General features: G+C 42.3%; 1 protein-coding gene across 1 annotated transcript; it reads right to left on the reverse strand.

Annotated features, from left to right (window-relative positions):
- Positions 1-6271: 6271 nt before the first annotated feature.
- Positions 6272-16009, reverse strand: LOC135411039 (mitochondrial amidoxime reducing component 2-like). The gene is made up of 7 exons (XM_064648143.1): positions 15747-16009; positions 15432-15605; positions 11835-11997; positions 10027-10167; positions 8926-8987; positions 8766-8837; positions 6272-8235 (listed from the first exon to the last, which is right to left on the reverse strand). Exons 1-7 carry the CDS (start codon positions 15992-15994, stop codon positions 8106-8108), a joined length of 990 nt encoding a protein of 329 aa, XP_064504213.1. The 5' UTR covers positions 15995-16009; the 3' UTR covers positions 6272-8105.
- Between the last annotated feature and the right edge of the window lie 3402 nt (positions 16010-19411).

Raw genomic sequence — 19411 nt, forward strand, 5'->3', positions numbered from 1 at the left:
GCTACTTTCCAGTTCCACCATCCAGCACACAGAGTCTTCTTTTACAAGGCTCTATAGATGTGCACGCATTGGAGCTGCCACTCAGCTCTGTGGCACGGGGGGAGGCTGCAGGGACAGTTCCCCATCTTTGTGCTCAGTGTCCCCAGAGATGTCACTGGGATGGCTGGGGGAAACCCTGGCTCACCCCAGCAACACAGACACTCTCAAAGGTGCATATACACACAGCCAGGTGCACCCCAACATGCATTAGGTGTTGGCATTTTTAGAATGGGCCTGCATTTATGGCCATATGCTCTCTAGGAACCTGCCAGACATGCTGGGGTAAAACACAGAACCTTGGGAGCAACAGTGAGGGTCCTATGATCTCAACAGAGCTTTTCTTAATCCAGCAGAAACACATTTTTCATTGGGCTTTGGCAAATGAAAACCCAAACTATTTACCATTTTAATGCATTGTGAAAGTTGTTCTTCCTCCTTTCCTTTCCCTGACCTCACTACACACTAAGGTGAACAGAGAGTCCCAATGCCATCCTGTCTGGCTGCACTACACCCTGAATGGCTCCATGAGCAAATGGACTAAGAGCCACTCTAGAAAAGATGTTCAACTTGCAGAAAAAGGGACTAAGCACTCAGATACACTGAGGGATGCACCATTTGTATGTCAGAGAAGGACTTAAAGTGCAGCAGAAAGCACCGAAGCTGGAAATTTAGAAAAAACTTACTTTAAGGTGCCTTACGCCAGGTCATTTCCCAGTCACTAAAGATGGACTAAGAAAGGAGAAAGAAAACTAAACAAAAAAAAAAAAAAAAAAAAAAGGAAAGAAAAAAGGAACAAACCCCACAAGCCAATGAAGTTTTAAAGTTTTAAAAGTTAATTATCACAGCTTCATCCTGTGCTGGGACACTATGTACCATTCAGCTTTATTTCGCTGATGCCAAGAGTCTTTTAGTCCAGAGGATGTACCAAAAGTGATGTCTCCATTTTTTTTATTGGAAACCTGCCAGGAAAGAAAACAAAAAAAACACATACATGCATCTATAATAGGTTGTAGTGGGCATGAAACAAGAATAGCAAGTCAGGGAACCTTCACATTTTGCAGGAACAGAGCTTCCATTCCCTTCCACAAGTTAAACATGCTATCCAAAAGGATTTTCTCATGGGAAAAAGTAAGTAATCAGGAATGGAAATAAACTGGTCAGAGCTGATTATCTTGCCAACTTTGAGATGCCCTCAGACATTTGTTTGGGGCAACCTTGGGGAACCTGACAAAACAAAGCATTTGAGTATAAATGCAAAGCACACCATTTTGAACCCAAGGTTGATTTCTTACACATTCGATTATAAATATGTAAGTATGCACATATACACACAGACACGCTACAAACAGGTGACTACTTTAAGGGTTTAAGATGGGAGGAAACAATGTCCATATTGCATTACCCAATTAAAAAAAGTGAGAGAGGACAGAAGGAATTGAATTGCTTTTCAAAATCCCATTTGTGTTGTATGATTTTTTTGTGGAGAATTTCAGGGTTTTGTAATTTTGGGGAGAACATGCAGACTAAACATTGACACTCCACACATAAACCCTAAACAAACCCAAAAGCACTATCTAAAGTCTATTATAAAAAATGCACAATCAAATTTTATTTTTAAAAAAGGATAAACGAGCTTGGTATAAGAGTGGTTGCTTTCAGACTCACCTGTGGGCATACTTCTCCACTTTTAAATTTACAAATTTAAACCAATCTTCAAATCCAGCTCCAAATCCACTTTGACAGCTCCATCTAGATGAACAGATAAAATACACTGACCTCCCCTTGAATTAACAGAGGATATGTTAAATAGCATCTGTGGGAGGCCCCTTCAGAACAACCATGCCAGAGAAACATACTCTATCCAAACCTATTCCATTTAAAAAGGGCAAACAATCCCAGGGGTATGGGGGATAGCAGGAACTATCTGTGATACTGACTAATAGCTTTAAATATAGTTTATTTTCTTCAAATGTAACTGGCATCAAATGTCTTTCTGTTTGTAGAAAGTTCAGTGGGGTAAGAACAGCTATTTTTGGATTGAAGAAAGGTCAGCAGAACACAAGACAAGCACTGGTGTTCCAAGGTTCTTGTAAGAATGCTAAATTTGACAGGGCTTTTTAGGAAAGAGATGCTGGTAGATGGCTCCATAATGATTACATGCATTGCTTGTTGATTGGCAATATGACTTTTCTACTGCTTGAAGCTGTGCTGTTGGGAATCTTTTTCATAATAGGCAACTGAAAAAAAACCAGGGATTTTTAGTTTTAGGGTTTGGAGTTTCTTTTTTTTTTTTTTTTTTTTTTTTTTTCCCAGGGGAAGTATTTTTGGGTTTGTTTGTTTTAAATTAAACAAAATAATATTTTAACATACCTGTGTAAATAAAGTGAAAAATTTCTGCTGAAAAGCAAACAAACTAACCAAAAAAAGTTTTAACAGCAATGGATTAGGGAGTCAAGCCATGTAACTAAGGCTTCAGACACACTGCTACCTCTAAACTCCCCAGGTTAACCTCTTCTGCTCCCAGGCAAGAAGATTATCTAGCCATGCCATCCATGTTTGCAGTTGGTAAGCACAACACTGACTGTGAGGGTAGTGAGGCACAAGTTGCCCAAAGAAGTTGTGGGTGCTGCAGCCCTGGAAGTGTTCAAGGCCAGGCTGGATGGAGCTCTGAGCAACCTGGACACCTGGTGAAGGTGTCGCTGCCCATGGCAGGGGGGTTGTAACTGTAATCTTTAACGTCCCTTCCAACCCAAGCCATTCTATAATTCCAATAGAATAAAAAAGTGGAAAAGCACCCTAACATTTTGGGTTTTTTTTTCCTCTAGCAGCTTTCCATTGTCTGCTGCAGTGCCTGACTTCCCTTGGGTCCAGCTGCATGTTCCAACTAAAGAAGTCAGATGGACTTTGCTCTTGTTGGCAATCTTAAAATAAACACACACGTTGCTTACCCTTCGTAGCTGCACAACACTGACTCCAGCACTGCCGCCACTGCTTCCAAAGATAGATTCCACAAGGCCAAGCTGAGTCCAGGTGATAATCTGAGCCAGGTTCTCAGCAGTGCCACAGAACTCCTTGCAAGCTGTTTCAATTTTATCTGCTCTCGGCATCCTCCCAGGGGCCGGTAAGTCCCAGCGGCTTCCTGGAGCATGGTTGTTCCCAAAATAGGTCCTCCCAGAGAGCACAGCCAACACTGCCACCCTATGTAGCAGAGAAGAGTCTTGCAATGAGGAGGATCCAGCTGACCACTTAGGCAGGTGTTTTGGTTGCACAACAGAGTGCAGTTCCCACAAGTAGAGAGCAGTAGCACACAGGGTTGCCTACAAGAGAGGTTCAGCACAGACTTTCTGCTCCATCAGACACAGTGCCAAGAGCCTTCTCTATTTTGAAGTGGCTGTTGAAGGATTCAAGTGTGAGTTGCATTTCAAGTAAACTCAGCCTTTTCCTAAAACTACTTCCAGGGCTGACCAGATAATTCTCGTGGAACTCTAAAAGTATGAGGTATTTTTCCAGACTTTTAACAACTAAATTTAGATTGATGGATTCTCTTTGGCTTCCTGGTGCCCCTTCCAGGATTAATTACAGAGCAACCTGTATCCTCAGTTAGGATGTCTGTGACTTACATTTTTGAGCTCATGAACATGAGCTGGAAGAGAGTTCTGCTAAAAATGATGCAGCCCAGGATATGGCCAACCATTGTTAGACAGCTTTAGGTCTATTAAACAGAATTAAAGGAGACCTGAGGGAAATGAAACTTCATGTTATCTGTTTCTTGAGGTAACTGAAAAGAGATTGATATTCTGCTTTACCTTAAATAAACCCAAGGAATGGAGAATTAATATGGACCACCAAACCCCACAACTGTAAACACAGTGGAAGATTATTTTTCAAGTAGTTCAGTCTTTATCTTTGAAAGTATCTAAGACACTGGTGGTACTCTTGATCTCTCTTATGATCTTCTTGTAGTCCAACTATCACTGTGGATTTTCATCTTTTACCAAAATTTTAAAGTTTTTAAAGCTTGACAGGAAGTTGGCCCTGTGGCCCTTGGTATGTGGAGAGAGATGAAGGAGGTATTCTCCAATCATGAAATTAATGTCTATTGCTTTGTTTTCTGCAGCTAGAGAAGACTGCACTCTGATCCAGCAGTTTTGTTTTGTTTTTTTCCAGTCCTACACTTCTATGCACAAAATTTTGATAAAATGAAGAGATTCAGCCATCACCTTTAACTTATGCCAAAGCATTATAGGTAGGTCTGTTGAAAATAACTGTCCATGACTCAGTGAATATAATTGTGGCTGCTATGATTGAAGAATCATCATCCTTCAGAAGCTCTGGAAGACAAACCTCAATTAAGAGCGAATGAAGCTGGTTTTTGGAACTCAACAGAGGCTGTGAGGGTTAGCGCATCAATGGAGCACAATAATTGTTTCACTGTGCTTATTATCTAGCGCCTAAAGAAAGTGAGAACAGTCAGCTGTTAAACAAGCAGTGATAAGCTGTCAGAGCAATTTTGTACACTAGAGAAGATACAATTCTCTGCAATATTGCTCCTGGAGAAAAGTGAAGTTTCAGCCAGCTAGATGCTTTGTGCATAATGGTCCAGGGGTAAAGGGGAGATAATTTTTCTTTACATAGTTCCAGAAAATTAGAGGTTCCCACCCAAACTCTTCACAGTGATGTACCACAAGCTACTCCATGTCTTTGGTCTTCACAGGTGGAAGATAATCTCTACCTCTACCTGCTGTTTAGCTCAGGCTACAGTTACTTGTAAGTTTATTTTAACAGTAAGTACCCGAAAGTACTCCTGATACTTGCAGTAAGTATCCCCAAAAGGGGATGGAGCCAGGCTTTTCTTGGTGGTACCAACCAATAGGACAAGAGGCAATGGGCAGAAACTGATACACAGGAAGTTCCACCTGAATATGAGCAATAACTTCTTTACTATGCAAGTGACCATGCACTGAAACATGTTGCCCAGAGAGGTTGTGGAGTCTGTCTCACTGGAGATATTCAAGAAACATCTGGACACAATCCTGTGCCATGTGCTCTGGGAGACTCTGCTTGAGCAGGCAGGTTGGACCAGATGACCCACTGTGGTCCTTTCCAACTTTACCCATTCTGATTCTGTGATTTCCTGCAGCCAGTGTGACGAGCTGTGGTCCACCGAGGAGAGTGGCATTCCTCAAGCCAGGCTATGGCTGAATACTGGAAATTGAGGCTACTTGGTAACTAAAGGCTCGTTCTCAATCTGTCTGCACCGAAATGCCTTCAGAACATGCAGCCACACAGGTAAAATGCAAAAATAGTAACTAGTAACCGTGACTCTCTAAATTGAGATTGTTAGCATTAACACAACGTAGATTATTTAGAAGTATGAACCCTTCTGAGTATGAATGCTGCCTCTCTTTCAACCAAAGACTGATACACATGTGGGCTTTATGCCTGCATTAAGAATCTTCTGTCCAAAAGAAACAAAGACTTCGTATGTGTAGACCTCAGCCCCATAGCTACCCAGCACAGGGAATTTCTTATGGATCTTGAATGAGGAAAGGCAATTTAAGGTGCTGGGATAGACCAGAAATTAACACCCCGTGGCAGCCCTTTTTGAAACTTTTGCCATTTGTAGAGGCAAGGACCAGGAATCTCTTTACTTCTTATAGAGCAGCAGAGTGATGCCTTTGGAAGGCTGTTCTCCTCCTTAAGAAGCAGAAGCATGATCTTTCTTGGGCTTTTGGGGGTCAGGCAGATTTGGCTGAAAACACACCCACCTTAAATCTTAAGCAACCCAGAAATTTCTGCCTGCAATGACTGTCTTTCTCTTACATGGCCTTCTGCAAGAATTATTGGTGTAATAAGTCCTGTAAAAAAAAAGTTTTGGTTTTATCCTACGAGACATGAAATAGGAAGCATGACCTTGCATTGACTTCAGTGCACTAAACTTTCCTACTTTCAAACCCATTTTTTCCTATTTTCATATGTTTGTAAAAAATGAGTTAGTCTGTAAACATCTTCTTTGCCATAAGGGTTGTAAAAGTGAGTCTGATACCAACTTATCTGATGGTTCTGTTCTCTTATGCACATCCTGTGGTTAACTGCATGTATTCTTGAACTTAGAGGTAGGATTAAAAAAAACCAAATAATCAGTATTAACTATATGTGAGAACCTGGAAACAGAAAAGAGAGAAAAAAGGAAAAGGAAAGAAAGATTCACAAATGTTACACCTTATGAGAGTTTGATTTAACAAAAGTTTATACTTTTGTTTTCTTCTTCCAGAGTTAAAAAAAGAACTAACTTCTTAAGTACACAATTTAAAAACAGTGGTTTATGATTGACATGTTTTCAGTCAATTTCCTAAATAGTTTTAACAAAATCAAATACAATTCATACAGTTGCAGCAATTCAACAGTTACATGAAGATATTTATAGCATAATGTTCTAAGTTATGCTCTTGACTTCCCAAAACAGCTCTCTTTGATGACATAACTGATTTAAGTGTCATTTGTGAAATGTGTTGTACTCAGGTGCATGCCTGTTCTAGGATTCTAGAAATATTCTTCTAAGAGGCTTTACAGGAGTAAATCAGGGGGTTAGATCTAAGGCCTCTTCTTAGTAAGAAAGCAGATGGCTATTTCTCATTGCAAAGACAGCCCCATTTCCAAATTAGCCCAATTGACAACAGCCTAACAAGAGGCAACAGAATCTATATCACACAATTTGTTATGTAAATGCTGATGTGCTGCTAAAACAACAGTGAAAAAAAATACATTTTGCTAGAGGCAAAAAATCAGCTCTTTTTCCTTCCACTTCTTTGACTTAACGAAGAGACATACACTTAACTAATTGCTTTGGCAGGCCAGCAGGCTGCCTGTGCTTAATAATACCATTAGGAATTCCACAAGTTTTCAGCTTCTAACATTAAGAACTTCAACACGTGCTTTTTAAAAGTGACCCTCAGAATTCTTTGTTTTCAAAAGATGCTTTTTCTCTCATATCTCACTGTTTGCTGCATGAGGCATAACACTACACAAATATGCAATGTGCAGTCCAAATGGGGCACTTGTCTGTCCCAGGAAAACTAAATCCTCTACCCAGCACTCTGCTAAAAAAATGACACTCAGAGCAACTCTGAGTTCACAAATAATACCTTCCCTATATTTCTGCTTCAGGCTTGTCACACACATCCACTTGAACTTGTTCAAAGCCCAATGGCTCTTCATTTTTCAGGTCTAAGTTGTGAACATGCATTAAAATTTCAGATTCATACTTACAACAGAAAAGAAAGAATCTAAACACCAAATTGGGTCATATTTCCCCTTCTCCACACTTAATTAGATTCCTCCTTTTGGCTAGGGGAACACTCTAGATCTAGTAATTCATAACAAAGGAACAAGCTTTGGAAACAAGTAAAAAGCATTTAAAAGATGGTTGGTTTTTATCTTGGAGTTCCTTTTTAAAAGAAAAAAATCACATAACAATTAAAGAAAAGGTAATACTGCCATAATCCAAATACTTTCCTCCTCTATTTGTTTTATGCAGTAGAAAATATAATTATCAGATTCCTACAGATGGGTAAGATGATTAGGACCAAAGAAGGGTGGAATCCAAGACAGAGTCCTGCCATTTCCACTCCTTCACTTGTAAAGGCAGCTCTGTGACCAACATACTTTGTGCTTGGCATGACTGTTTTTGTGGTTCTTTATAGGCACTAAATGTATCTAATACATGATGCAAACCCTTGCACGTAATTTCAGATTCTGATATTAAGGTTGACATGAAATTTTAGGAGGTGTGATGCTCACAGTAGTGCTGTGAAGTCTGTCTTGGATCAGTTTCTTCTCTCAAAGCCTCCAGAAAAACTAAAGATGTGGTTGCTACAGGAATGCTAGTAGATTACATGATCTGAAATGACTGGCATTTCATAGCCTCATAGACCCCCTGCACCTTACAAAGGGACATGGCACTAAACATATTGCAAGGAATAAGAAAAGGTTATGTTGGTGACTGTGTTCATGGGAAAACAATTCGTGTACAAAGGTGAAAAAGCATCTTCTGATCAAAGTCTCTTTCATTCCCAGATCATCTTGTACACAGGGTCTCCAACTTGAATCGTTCCAGTTTTGTCCACAGCAAAGTATTTCCCAAAGAGAGGGCTGGTTTTGTGGATGTGTCGCTCGGATGGATCACAAAGGCGGTAACTGCAGAGAGAAAGCCCTTCTTTAGAATCAGTGATAGCAAAACCTAAACATCAAAATATCAGTGATGAAAGAGAGGATATGAATAATGAAGCCCTGTTTTGGTCACCATATTAGACTAAAAACTAAATAAATATTGTAGTTACAAGAATCAAACAGTTCAAATGGAGGAAAAAAAAAGCTTGTCTGTATTCGTGCATCTATGTCTAATACACATACAAAAATTTTTGTGAAAATAAAAGTCAACGCAGCAAAGTTAGATCTTTAAATATCTTAAATACCTGCTACCCCAAGCATTCACCCTAGCAGAGATGGAAGAGATATGAAATGTAAAGTTTGCAAGAAGGAAGAGAGAACTTGAATTTACTTAGCATACTGCAAAAAGTAGACTGGAATCCAATATACACAGACCCTTACACTGCATGATTCTGTCCCACACACACTTCAAATCAGTTCTAAAATACTAGTCTAACATGTTGGGACCTAGCCTAAATCCTCTCCCACAACCTAAGAAACGCTGTTATTTTTATCACCTTTTCAATGTCTCCAAAGGCTCCTTCCTGTCTATGACTCCAGTGTCTGGGTTAACAGTTGTTAAAATACACCTGCAAAGACACACAGTGCAAAATCAGTAACAGCTTCTTATCATAAACCTCTTTGCATCTGTATAAACTAAAGGTCTCAAACATTTACCTGCCACAACACACAGTCCCTTTCATCTCCACATCACCAATAAGAACATCCTCCCATGTGTCCTGAGGAAAGGTAAACATTGGGCACAGGTTAGACACGCCCACATGCAATCACTTTTCCAGGAGCAGCACAATCATTCATAAAGCTGCATCATTTGAGATGCTCACCTTTACTTGTACCTTCAAAATATGCAGTTATATTAAAGCACTGTTTTAATGAAAACTTTATGGTCACCGCATTTATCCCATTTCAGGGTATTTATCCCAATTCAGGACCAACTAATAATTATATCTGAAAAGAACGATACACAAATAATGAATCTCATTCTGCAATGTGCCCTTCTCTGAAGCACTGAACCTAAACCAAGTTTATTCTTACTGTGTGAGTGATAATCTGATCTGTGGCCTCTGGCAAATCACCATTTTTGCAGAAAGGAAATTTTCAGTGGAAGTAACTTTTCGCTTCTCATCTACACAAGCTTCCTATTGCAATCCCTCTTGGAAGACAGATCTATTCCCACTTCAGGAACTTTTTAGATTCGAGAAATTATCAGATCTATCCAGAGGAAATTTTTTTAAAAAATGGCAACATGACATAAAAACACATAAATGCCACCAATACCAGTTCATTTCATCACCTGATACCTTCCTAAATAGTGTTTTTTTGAACTACCAGAACACTGTCAGAGATGTAGTGATGGACTGCAGTATTGCAAGGGTTAGTTCTACTCTTGTGCCAAAGGCTATTTAAAAAATACGACACTGACAATTTACAAATTGTTCATTTGTATCATTAATTGATCGATTACAGTATGCAGAGCTTTGCCTACTTTACACCTAAAGATGAACTCTCAGTGGCAAGCCTGTCATTTAAACACATTTATTTTATCCTTTGCTAAGCTAAACAATAGTTCCCAGACCTGCCTCCTCCCTCAATGTTTCATGTGCACTGATGTGAGCAAAGTTTTATCTCTCTGGAATTCAGTTGTAAAAGTCACAGAATAGCAGCTTTCTTCACCTTCAGAGCACCACCATACAAGGAAACTGAGCTACAAAGAAACATAACCAAGTCTTCAAAAGACATTTAAGACAGTAATTTTACCTCCTCAAAAGCGCTGCAATCTGCCACAAGAATATTTGGCCTGAAGTTCTGTATCTTAGCTTTCTTTTCCAGCCTTGTATTTAAATCATCCATTGAAGCTTCAGAGAGGAGCAAGACTGGGCTGCAGTCAGGATAGGCAACCTACACAAACAAATAAAAACAAATCCTAAGGTTGCTGTAAAAGCACAGGAGAAAAGTTTTGGAATAGCAAAAGGACAGGTGTGTTGGAACCAGTGGCCACATATTAGCCTGTTAGGCTGCTCCATTCAGGTTTTCATTTTCCTGGAATTAGGTTAACAAGGGAAACAACATGCTCTTTCCTATTTCAGTAACCGTGGTGAGTTTCATTTGCTCAAATTGTAAAATTAAACTTCTCCCTACAGAATTAAACCAAAATTATATAAGCTACCACAACTCCTTACAAAGTAATACCATATGCGTGTCCCAGATGCTTATTCCAGGTGTTACAGACAGAATCAAGCATTTCAGTAAAACATGTTATGGTGAGTTATGAAAGATACTCAAGACATTTATAGACCTGGTGAACTGATCCAGTTGACTATAATGAACTAACTGGATTTTTCTAACTAATGAATCTGCCTCATCACAACCTCAGGAGGGAGTTCCACACCCAGAACAGCAATACTCAATTACAACTGTCCATTTGTCAGTCTAAATTTGCTTGACAGGAAGGGCTGCCATATTAGCAAACAAGGCCAAAGAAAATTATTCAAAAAAACTCACAAAAATCCTAAAAGTGGACTTCCACAGGAAAACAAAACAAAATAAAAAAAAAAAATTAAAAAAAAAAAAAAAAGATAATTTTTGGCAAGAATTCTAGTGTATAGCACTCCTGTCTTTCTTTTATATTATTCTTCCTCCTATCCTTGTACATGCCTTTCAACCATCATATGACAACTGCTAAAATAATTATACAAAAAATTCTGCCTTTTTTCCATGCTAGGATTCCTGCATGTCACCCCTCCTAATCTCACATCCCTTTTGCTGAAACCTAGTCTTCTGTATTGATCTCAGTGCCTTTACACAATAAAAGCATATCTATAAATCCGTAATTGAATATACCTTCTCCTCTTTGTGCAACAACAAGCAAGACACTGATGCCATACAAATAATAACATCAGTAAGACAAGGTACTCACAATTTCAATTTGTTTAAAAATCTTACACTCATCAGGGACAGTTCAAACCACCTTCACTTGAGAGAGTTGTTCAAACAAAAAGAAGGGCATCAGTGACTCAAATGACATGAGGATATCTGAGCACAACACTTCTTTCCCATACCTGCATTAAATTTCTCTAATATCACACCTTTGAGCCTCTTCCCACAGAAAGAGATGAAACTTCTGTAACCTTCTTTGGATTTTAACTCCTAGGCCCACAGCTATAAGGCCCTGGGTTAATTATCATTCCTTTAAACAAAATACGAAGTAACAACTTGCATCAGTACACTCTCAGACCTAACAAGGGAATGGAGGCTTTCTATGCAACATAGATTACACCATGGAAACATCTTTAAAAATGTAACTTTTTTTTATTCATTGAAACGCAAAAGGTTCCTCTTCAAATATGTGTTTCAGACTCTTAAGCTGCAAATGGTCAACAGCTTAGAAGTAAAATTTAAGCAAGTCACCTCACCATAGAAAAGGAGAATACTCACATGGTTCAAGTACATGATCACACACCTTGCTAAACTGGGCTCAATCAGCAATGGTGGAACAGGCAAGTTTTGCTGGGTGGGTGGGAAGTGGTTAAAAGGAAGTACTTCTGAGAAAAAGAACATTTATTCACCTCATCAGTGTTTCGGAAAAGGTTTATTTTTTCCTTTGACTTTCTTGGCACCATGGAGGGCTCAAAGTGCACCAGTCGATAGGGCTGTGATTTCAGGAAAGTGGTGATCCACTGAGCCACTTCATCACCACAGTCCCTGCCTTGGATATCCTGTCCAAACACCCTGAAGAGTAACAACACATCAGCAAGTTAGCTGGAAAGACGAAGGCTCAATGATGCTTATTATTAGAAGGCAAACAACATGTTTTAATAGTAGTAGCAATATACAGAAAACAAATCCCCTGAATTATTACAAGCTGGAGGTTGGTTTCAAAATCTGCCACAAGGATCAATCCCACTGTTCAATCTCCTTGTGGCCACCATGTTTTGGAAAGCTAAGTAACATGGACATGGCTGGACAATACCAGCTGGTGAAACAAGCCTTGAAATAGCCTTAAGGTGCCCAGAGCTGACTGTCACATCAATGACCAGTAACAAACCCACCTATATGCCAGGCCTACTCTTGCATTTCCATGTGACTGCAACACCAAAGGATTTCTACCAAGAAATCAACTGAAAGGTAATTAACTTAGAAAATAAACAATAGTTTGAAAGGACATGATTAGTTGCCGTAACTGACGTACAAGTGTTATTTATTGTAAGTGTCCCTAATTGTGATGGAAACTTTCTTTCAGATTTTAGTGCTGTTAAAATGTAGCTAGAGTTGAGCAAAACTTAAGCTAAAACTTCACATATAAAATAGATCAGTACCTTATGAGAGGTTAAAAATTTATAATGGAAACAAAGTCCATGGTGCACAAAAGGCCAATGGCACCAGAATACAAACAAGTTTACACAAGGAACACTTTCCTGGCAAGAAAAGGCAGACCTCAACTCAACCTTTCAATAAACTTCAACAACAGTCATTAATAGTTTTGTTACATTCTTCACAGTAGCCATTTTGACCCAAACACACTGCAGTTTCCTATACCTCAGCTATCATACCCTGGACAGCTTAAAGCACAGAGATGCCCACACAGTTAATCCAGAGTTAGCCCCTAGGAGCCCTCCTCTACTCATCGGGGGAGAGATGAACCATTAGGGTGCCAGCAGCAATATCCCTGCTCCATTTGCTGGGATTCCTGTATCTACTCCGCAACACAGGCTGGGATTAAATGCCATTGCCTCAGACAGCAATCTTTCTCTTCCCTCCATTCCGGAGTCCCTGTGTGCCTTCTGACTGGCAGGTCAACAGACATGAGGATCTTACAGCTTCCAACACTACTGTTTTCCAGTCACAAAGCAGATCTATCCTAAGCACTCAGTGGTTTAGGGGTCCCATAGGAATGGATCATGCAACTGAAGTGTTAGAGACATTGGGCACAAATGAAGAGCACAAGGTTTGTTAACCAGAGTGCTATAGAAACCCTCTAACATTTGCACAAACAGAAGATGTGCCTATGCACTGGCTTCAGTCTTGCATTTGACTCTCCCAAAGACAGGATTTTAATTATCCACATGAAATTTGCAACTGGAGTTAGTAGATTTCAAGACTGGCATCTGCACAGCCCTATGCAACTAGGGGCACTATTGCACTGCCTTGGCTCCAAACCATGGGGCACGAGCCAGCACCCATGTGAAGGCATCGTGCTGGCCCAGAGGTGGAATACACACAAGTCTGTGCAGGGCCAGCAGAGTACACTGTGCAGCAAGATAGCTACTCACACTCACATGCTGGAAGGAAAGAATCTGGGAGCAAAACCCAAATCTTCATTTCTCTGAACACAGTATTACTCCCAAACCTCGTTCTTACAGATGGATCGGAAAGAGTCAGCCTTGAGCTGACAAATGGCAAATTATTTAAGCACAGCAAGAGTCATACAAACACTTAGGATCCTTCCTGAGAAGTACAAGGCAATGTTCCAACTATGGGTGTTGCTAATTTCACATCCTATGACACCACCTACAATGCCAGACAACTTCGTAATTCTTAAAGTCCGTTTACATGCATTTAACTTTTGATCATTTGGATCCTTAAATTCTAGCAGTTTTAAAGGCAGAGAGTGCAGGTTTATTAAGGCAAAGAAAGAAGAAAAAAAATCAGAAGAACAAATCACCAAGCTCTGAAATTGGAAAATCCAAGATAATTTTTAATTACTGAAATCTATTAGGCTATTTAATACTTTTCTAACAGCACAACAAAGTTTAGAAAAATAACACCTTGAAAACTGCATGGTTTTGTAGTGCATGCATCATTGGCACATACAGGCAATGTACATACCTTTTTAAAAGACTGTTCCATTTCTCTACCATTTGTAACTTGCTCCTGCCTTGTATAAACAGAGATACTGAGCTTTGCTGATCAAGGGTTTCCACAGCAACAGATTTATGCTAAAAGCAAGCAAGTGCAGCTCCTTGTCAGCACTTTTAGTTTTAATTATAGCAGCTGGTGCATTAACCATCTCCGCCATCCAAAGGACAAACACTGACCAGTATCTTTGTAACACCATTTACAGTTATTAAATACTCTTACATATTAATTGACATTGTAGCAGAGAAAAGATTTTCCAGCTCCCCCTGGTAGTTTTCCAGCATGGATTTCAATACACAGATAAAACAATTAGGCTTGGAATCATACAACAAAACTCTAAGCACACAGCTAAATCACTCTTTGTAACCCATCCACCTGAAACTCCTTTGAGGTAGCAACTACAGGGAATGCCTTGGTCTCCAGGGATGCCTGTCTTTCCTGTGACCACAGGGTGAGCCTTGGGCAACCAAGTTTTTAAAAGAGGCACCTCAATTAAATGCCTACAGACAGGGGTGAGGGAATCTAAACTCCGACATCTCACCAGCTCTGAATGGCCAGCGTGCATCCAAAAATGCTGATGCAGATTTTAGCTGTGATCAAGAAATACCAAAGGGCATGACTGAGGCTCTGAGATGCAACTGCTCACCCAAGCAAAAGTGAAAACACTAGAAGTAAAAACAAATGAGGAAACATAACACTCTATGAAGATGAAAGTTCACAGTTCATTTGGCTAATGTATAATGCATGGTCTTTGATACTGTGTCATCATTTCCTAAGATTTGTTTTTACTAGTGTTTAGCAGATTAAAACCAAATCGATCCTGGCCTCCTGTGTAACACACGGGAGAGAATTTCACAGAATCACAGAACAGTTTGGATCACCTAGGACAACCTCCTTGACATGGGCAAGGACAACTCCCACTAGACCAGGTTGCTCAGAGCCACATCCAGCCTGGGCTTGAATACTACAAGGGATGGGGCAGCCACATTTTCTCTGGACAACTTGTTCCAGTGCCTCACTAGCCTCACTGCAAAAAACATCTTCCTTTTATCTAATCTAAATCTACTCTCTTTTATTTCAACACCACTACCCCTTATCTTGTCAGTACAGGCCCCAGTCTGAAGTCTCTCTCCATTATCCAGATGGGGAGACACACCCCCACAGAAAAGATGCAAAAGCAGCCAACTTTCACCCTCCAATTTCTGCATTAGAAAATGCAAAGCCTCACACAATCTTGAAAAGCAAAGTATATGAGAAAGACTGTATTTAGAGAGAGGGGAGGGGGCCAAAAATACCTTTTTCAGTACCTGCAGTTGTGGACGGGGTTTTTCCTGGGGACATTCACAGGCAAGCACAGCTTCTCCATGTCTGGGGCCTCGAAGGTCAAGTGCCCGTCGTCACAGCCGACAGAAACGAGGACGAGCCGCGGCTCCTGGCGAGCCGTGACCATGTGTCCGTCCTCCGTGATCACCATCCAGAACCTGCGGCGGGCCGGGGGACAGAAACGCGTCCGACGGCGTTAATGGTGGGCACGGCAGCACCCGCGGAGCAGCAGGTGCCTCTCCCCAGGTCCCGAGGAAAGCACCCGACAAACAGGGAACCCCGCGCCCGTCCCGCGGTACCTGTCCCGCATGTCCCCGCTGCGCAGCCCCATGGGCGTCACCTGCGCCCGCCGCACCGACACCCCCTTGCACGACTTCACCGGGTACACGAAGAGCCTCAGCACCGTCCCGACCCGCTGCAGGCGGCGGCGGCGGCGCCGCCCGGCCCAGCGCCAGGCTCCGAGCAGGGCGCCCAGCGCCAGCAGCGCCGCCGCCCCCCACACCCAGCCCGGCCGGGCCGGCCCCAGGGAGCCCCGCAGGCCGCTCATGGCGACTGGGCCTCGCCGCGGCCCCGCCGCCACCGAAAGGGCCGTGGGCGGAGCGGCCCCGGAGCGGCCCCGGAGTGGCCCCGCACCGCCCCCTGCGGCCGCCCCCGGCCCCGCCTGGCGCGACGGGGCTGGGGCTGGCACCGGCCCCGCGCTGAGGGGGCAGCGGGGCCGCGACCTTCGCTGAAAGAAGGAGGGCGGTCACAGCGCGGAAAATAAAGGGCTGAGCGTCCGGCTCGGCAAAGCGCCGGCAGTGGATGCGTTTCTTCTGATATCCGGGCTTTTATTAGAAGCAGTGCCACAGGAAAAGTGCAGGCTGTGTGGAAAAGCACCGAGCGCGACAAATTGGCGCGTTTGGTTTGACTCGGAGAAGCGGGGAACGGGTGGACAGATGGAGGCGAAGAACTGGTGCGACGAGCAGCCTAATGTGGTGGGCACCTGATGTGGAAGGGATGTCCCGAGGCGTTCGGCTGCTTTGGGATATTTTTGGGATATATTCACCACTGCCCCAGCTGCTTGGTACTGAACTCGTGAGACCCTCTCCAAGAGCTTCCCTCCCGTTGGCAGGGTCGCAGGGAAGTGATTTTGTGGGATACCCAGCAAATATGACATAAAATACAGGCTAGAGTGGAGAACGCTGCTGTCACCACATACCTCTCCTCATAGGCAAAGCAAGAGCCTTGGCTGCTGTTTTACCCCAGCTCCCTCAATCAGGCTTGCCAGGATCTGGAGACCAAACTCCCAGATTGAAATCAGTGTGCTGAGACTAAAGCCCCAGCAGGTGGAAAGTGGGGAAGCTTCGTGTTGGGCATTTCTGAAAGATGCAGACAGCTCAGCCATCCTGCATTTACGTACTACATCAAGAGCATCTTGGCGGACAGGAATCATGGAGATGTGGCTGTTGTGGGCCTCTCTGACAAGAGGTGTGTGGGCAGCTAAGCCAGGAGTGGTCCTCGCAGCTGTCTTGTCTCAAGAAGTGGGCTTGATCACAGGCCAGGATCAGAAAATATTCCTGCTAACTGGAATCACTGTAGCTGGCAAAAAGTGATTTGTGATAACCTGCTGGTGGATGAAGACAAAGTGATGGATATCAAAAGCAAAGGCAGTGACAGTAGATCCATATCTATTGTCAAGACCCCCAAAGCCCTGATCTTCTTCATGGGCAAGAAGAGAGTTCACAGAGGAGACCTCAATTAAAAGGACCAGGATATGACTGTGGACATGAAAGCATGACACAAATAGTGCCAAAGAATCAGACATCTACCTAAGCACAGAGAAGGGAAATCAATCTGCTTTTGTTGTAGATGTCTTTGCTTGCTTCTTTCAGATGAGGGGTGCTGGGCAGGCAGCAATGCTGGGACACTAACAGCCCACCTGACCATCTGTGGTACAGAAGATAGTAGCATGTACGTTCCTCATCAGGATGCTCAGTGTTACTTGAGAAATTTCCCAGACATCTTGGATGGTTACTCCCTGTTTTTTGCGTTTTACTGACTGGTTTTGGTGTGAAGGTCTCTGGTAACCAGCTTTGGGAAAAGGGAGGAGGGAGAGCAATCCCTTTACCCTCTTGTTCACTGCTTTGCAGTTTAAATCATGCCCTAATGCCAGTCATGGGTTTTGAGACCTTCCTCCTTCTCAAGTAGACCATGACATTAAGGATAAGCAAGACTTGTGTTTATTTTGAATTTACTTCTGGAGCAAGCCCGGTTTATTCTGGAGATTAACTATTGATCAGCAGAGCCTTGTGCTGCTGTTGGACTGGGCAGGGGGGGCATGTGCAGAGACAGTCTGCCATCTGCTTACCTTCCACATCACTTGAAACCCCTTCTTATGCTACTTTACTGAGAGAATTTCTTTTTTTTTTTTTTTTTTTTTTTTAATGAGACAAGTTACCTGTCTTGCATCTGTGGCATGAGGATCTTCTGAGGGTTGCTTCCTTTCTATCCTGCTCAGTCACACTGCCTGGCCTCAAGATCACAGGTCCCTGTAAGCTGGCCAGGGCCCCCCAGGAGGATGTGGGGTTCTGTCAAACGCTGCAGATTTCCCCCTCCATTCACCAGTACAGCCTTCCCCTCCTGCTCCCTCTTGTATTCCTAAAAGAACAGTCTGAAATGAGACAGAACTGGTGCACTTGAGATGGGACCAATGCAGGAAGACTCGAGGGGTGTGTCCAGCAGGGCTGATCTCCACACACATGTGCCTTCCTTGCTCCATTGCTCCTGGCAGCCGTGGCAGCTGCCCACCAGCAAGCCTGAATCCATCACATGCTGTCCCACTGCAGTACAGACAGGCTGTGAGCACTCACCATGGTGAGACACCCTGTCCTCCATACCCCTGAGACCCCCCATATTGCTCAGGTGAATCATAGGTGCTGTGCTTCTTGGTCTGGTTTGACCAGACCTGCCCCACCACCTTCAAATAATTGACCAATTGGGTCAAAAATAATTACTTGTGATTAATTACTTCCATCACAGACATGAGAGGAAGACAACCGTGCTGAGAAGACTGAGAGCCCTCAAACACTCTTTGTAACCATTAACATTAATCTTCTCATTTAACATGGAGTCTATATTTTGTTGAACTTAATTGAATTCACATAGAGAGCTTTAATCTGCAAATGCACCTACAGGAGCAGAAGAATACTGTAAGGGGAACCAGGCACCTAATGTATTAGCAAATGTTCAACAAAACTGCAGTGACTGTCTTGTAAGCAGTGCTTGCAAGCATGAATCAAAACATATTAAGGCAAGTACTGAAGAGATAAAAAAAACCCCACAAACTGGTTTTAGAATCTAACAAAAAAAGTGATGGATCAAATGCAATAAACGAAAACAAAATTAATTGGCCACTCCTGACAAACATTAATGCTTATTTTCATAAGCTTAAGGCAAAGGTGAGTCACTAACTCCTATGATTTCTTGAGCACTGGCAGTATTCTCCACTGTGTAGATTACAAAATGCAGAAAGATTCTGCTCTCCAAACTTCTGTCTATGAGACATCAAACCAACAGAATTTGGGATAGGGGGAAAAAAACTGGGTGATTCACTGTAGGAGCAGGTGTTCAGCGAAAAGCCTCAGAGATAACCACGGAATTCAGCAAGAGACCTTGGAGCCTGAGTGAGAGAAAAAGAACTGCTAACTCCACCAAAGTGAGACTATGCCACGTATGCCTAAGACAAGAAGCAATTCTGAGGCTAAAAGACTGTTTATAAACTGTTTATAGCAGTTCCATTTATGGGCTACATATTGGTCAGTTAACTGATGGCAACAAGTATGTTGCAATCTGGTTCTTGAAGAGTTTGAATAGTTTGAAAAATGTGTAGCTATGTGATAAAAAGTTCCGTGCATTCCCCTCACCCTGTAGTCTGCGTATCCCTCTGCCAAGTATGATAAATTGTAGCAATCACGTGTAATAAAAG

This window comes from Pseudopipra pipra, chromosome 3 (assembly GCF_036250125.1).
Source record: "Pseudopipra pipra isolate bDixPip1 chromosome 3, bDixPip1.hap1, whole genome shotgun sequence".
Classification (NCBI taxonomy): Eukaryota; Metazoa; Chordata; class Aves; order Passeriformes; family Pipridae; genus Pseudopipra; species Pseudopipra pipra.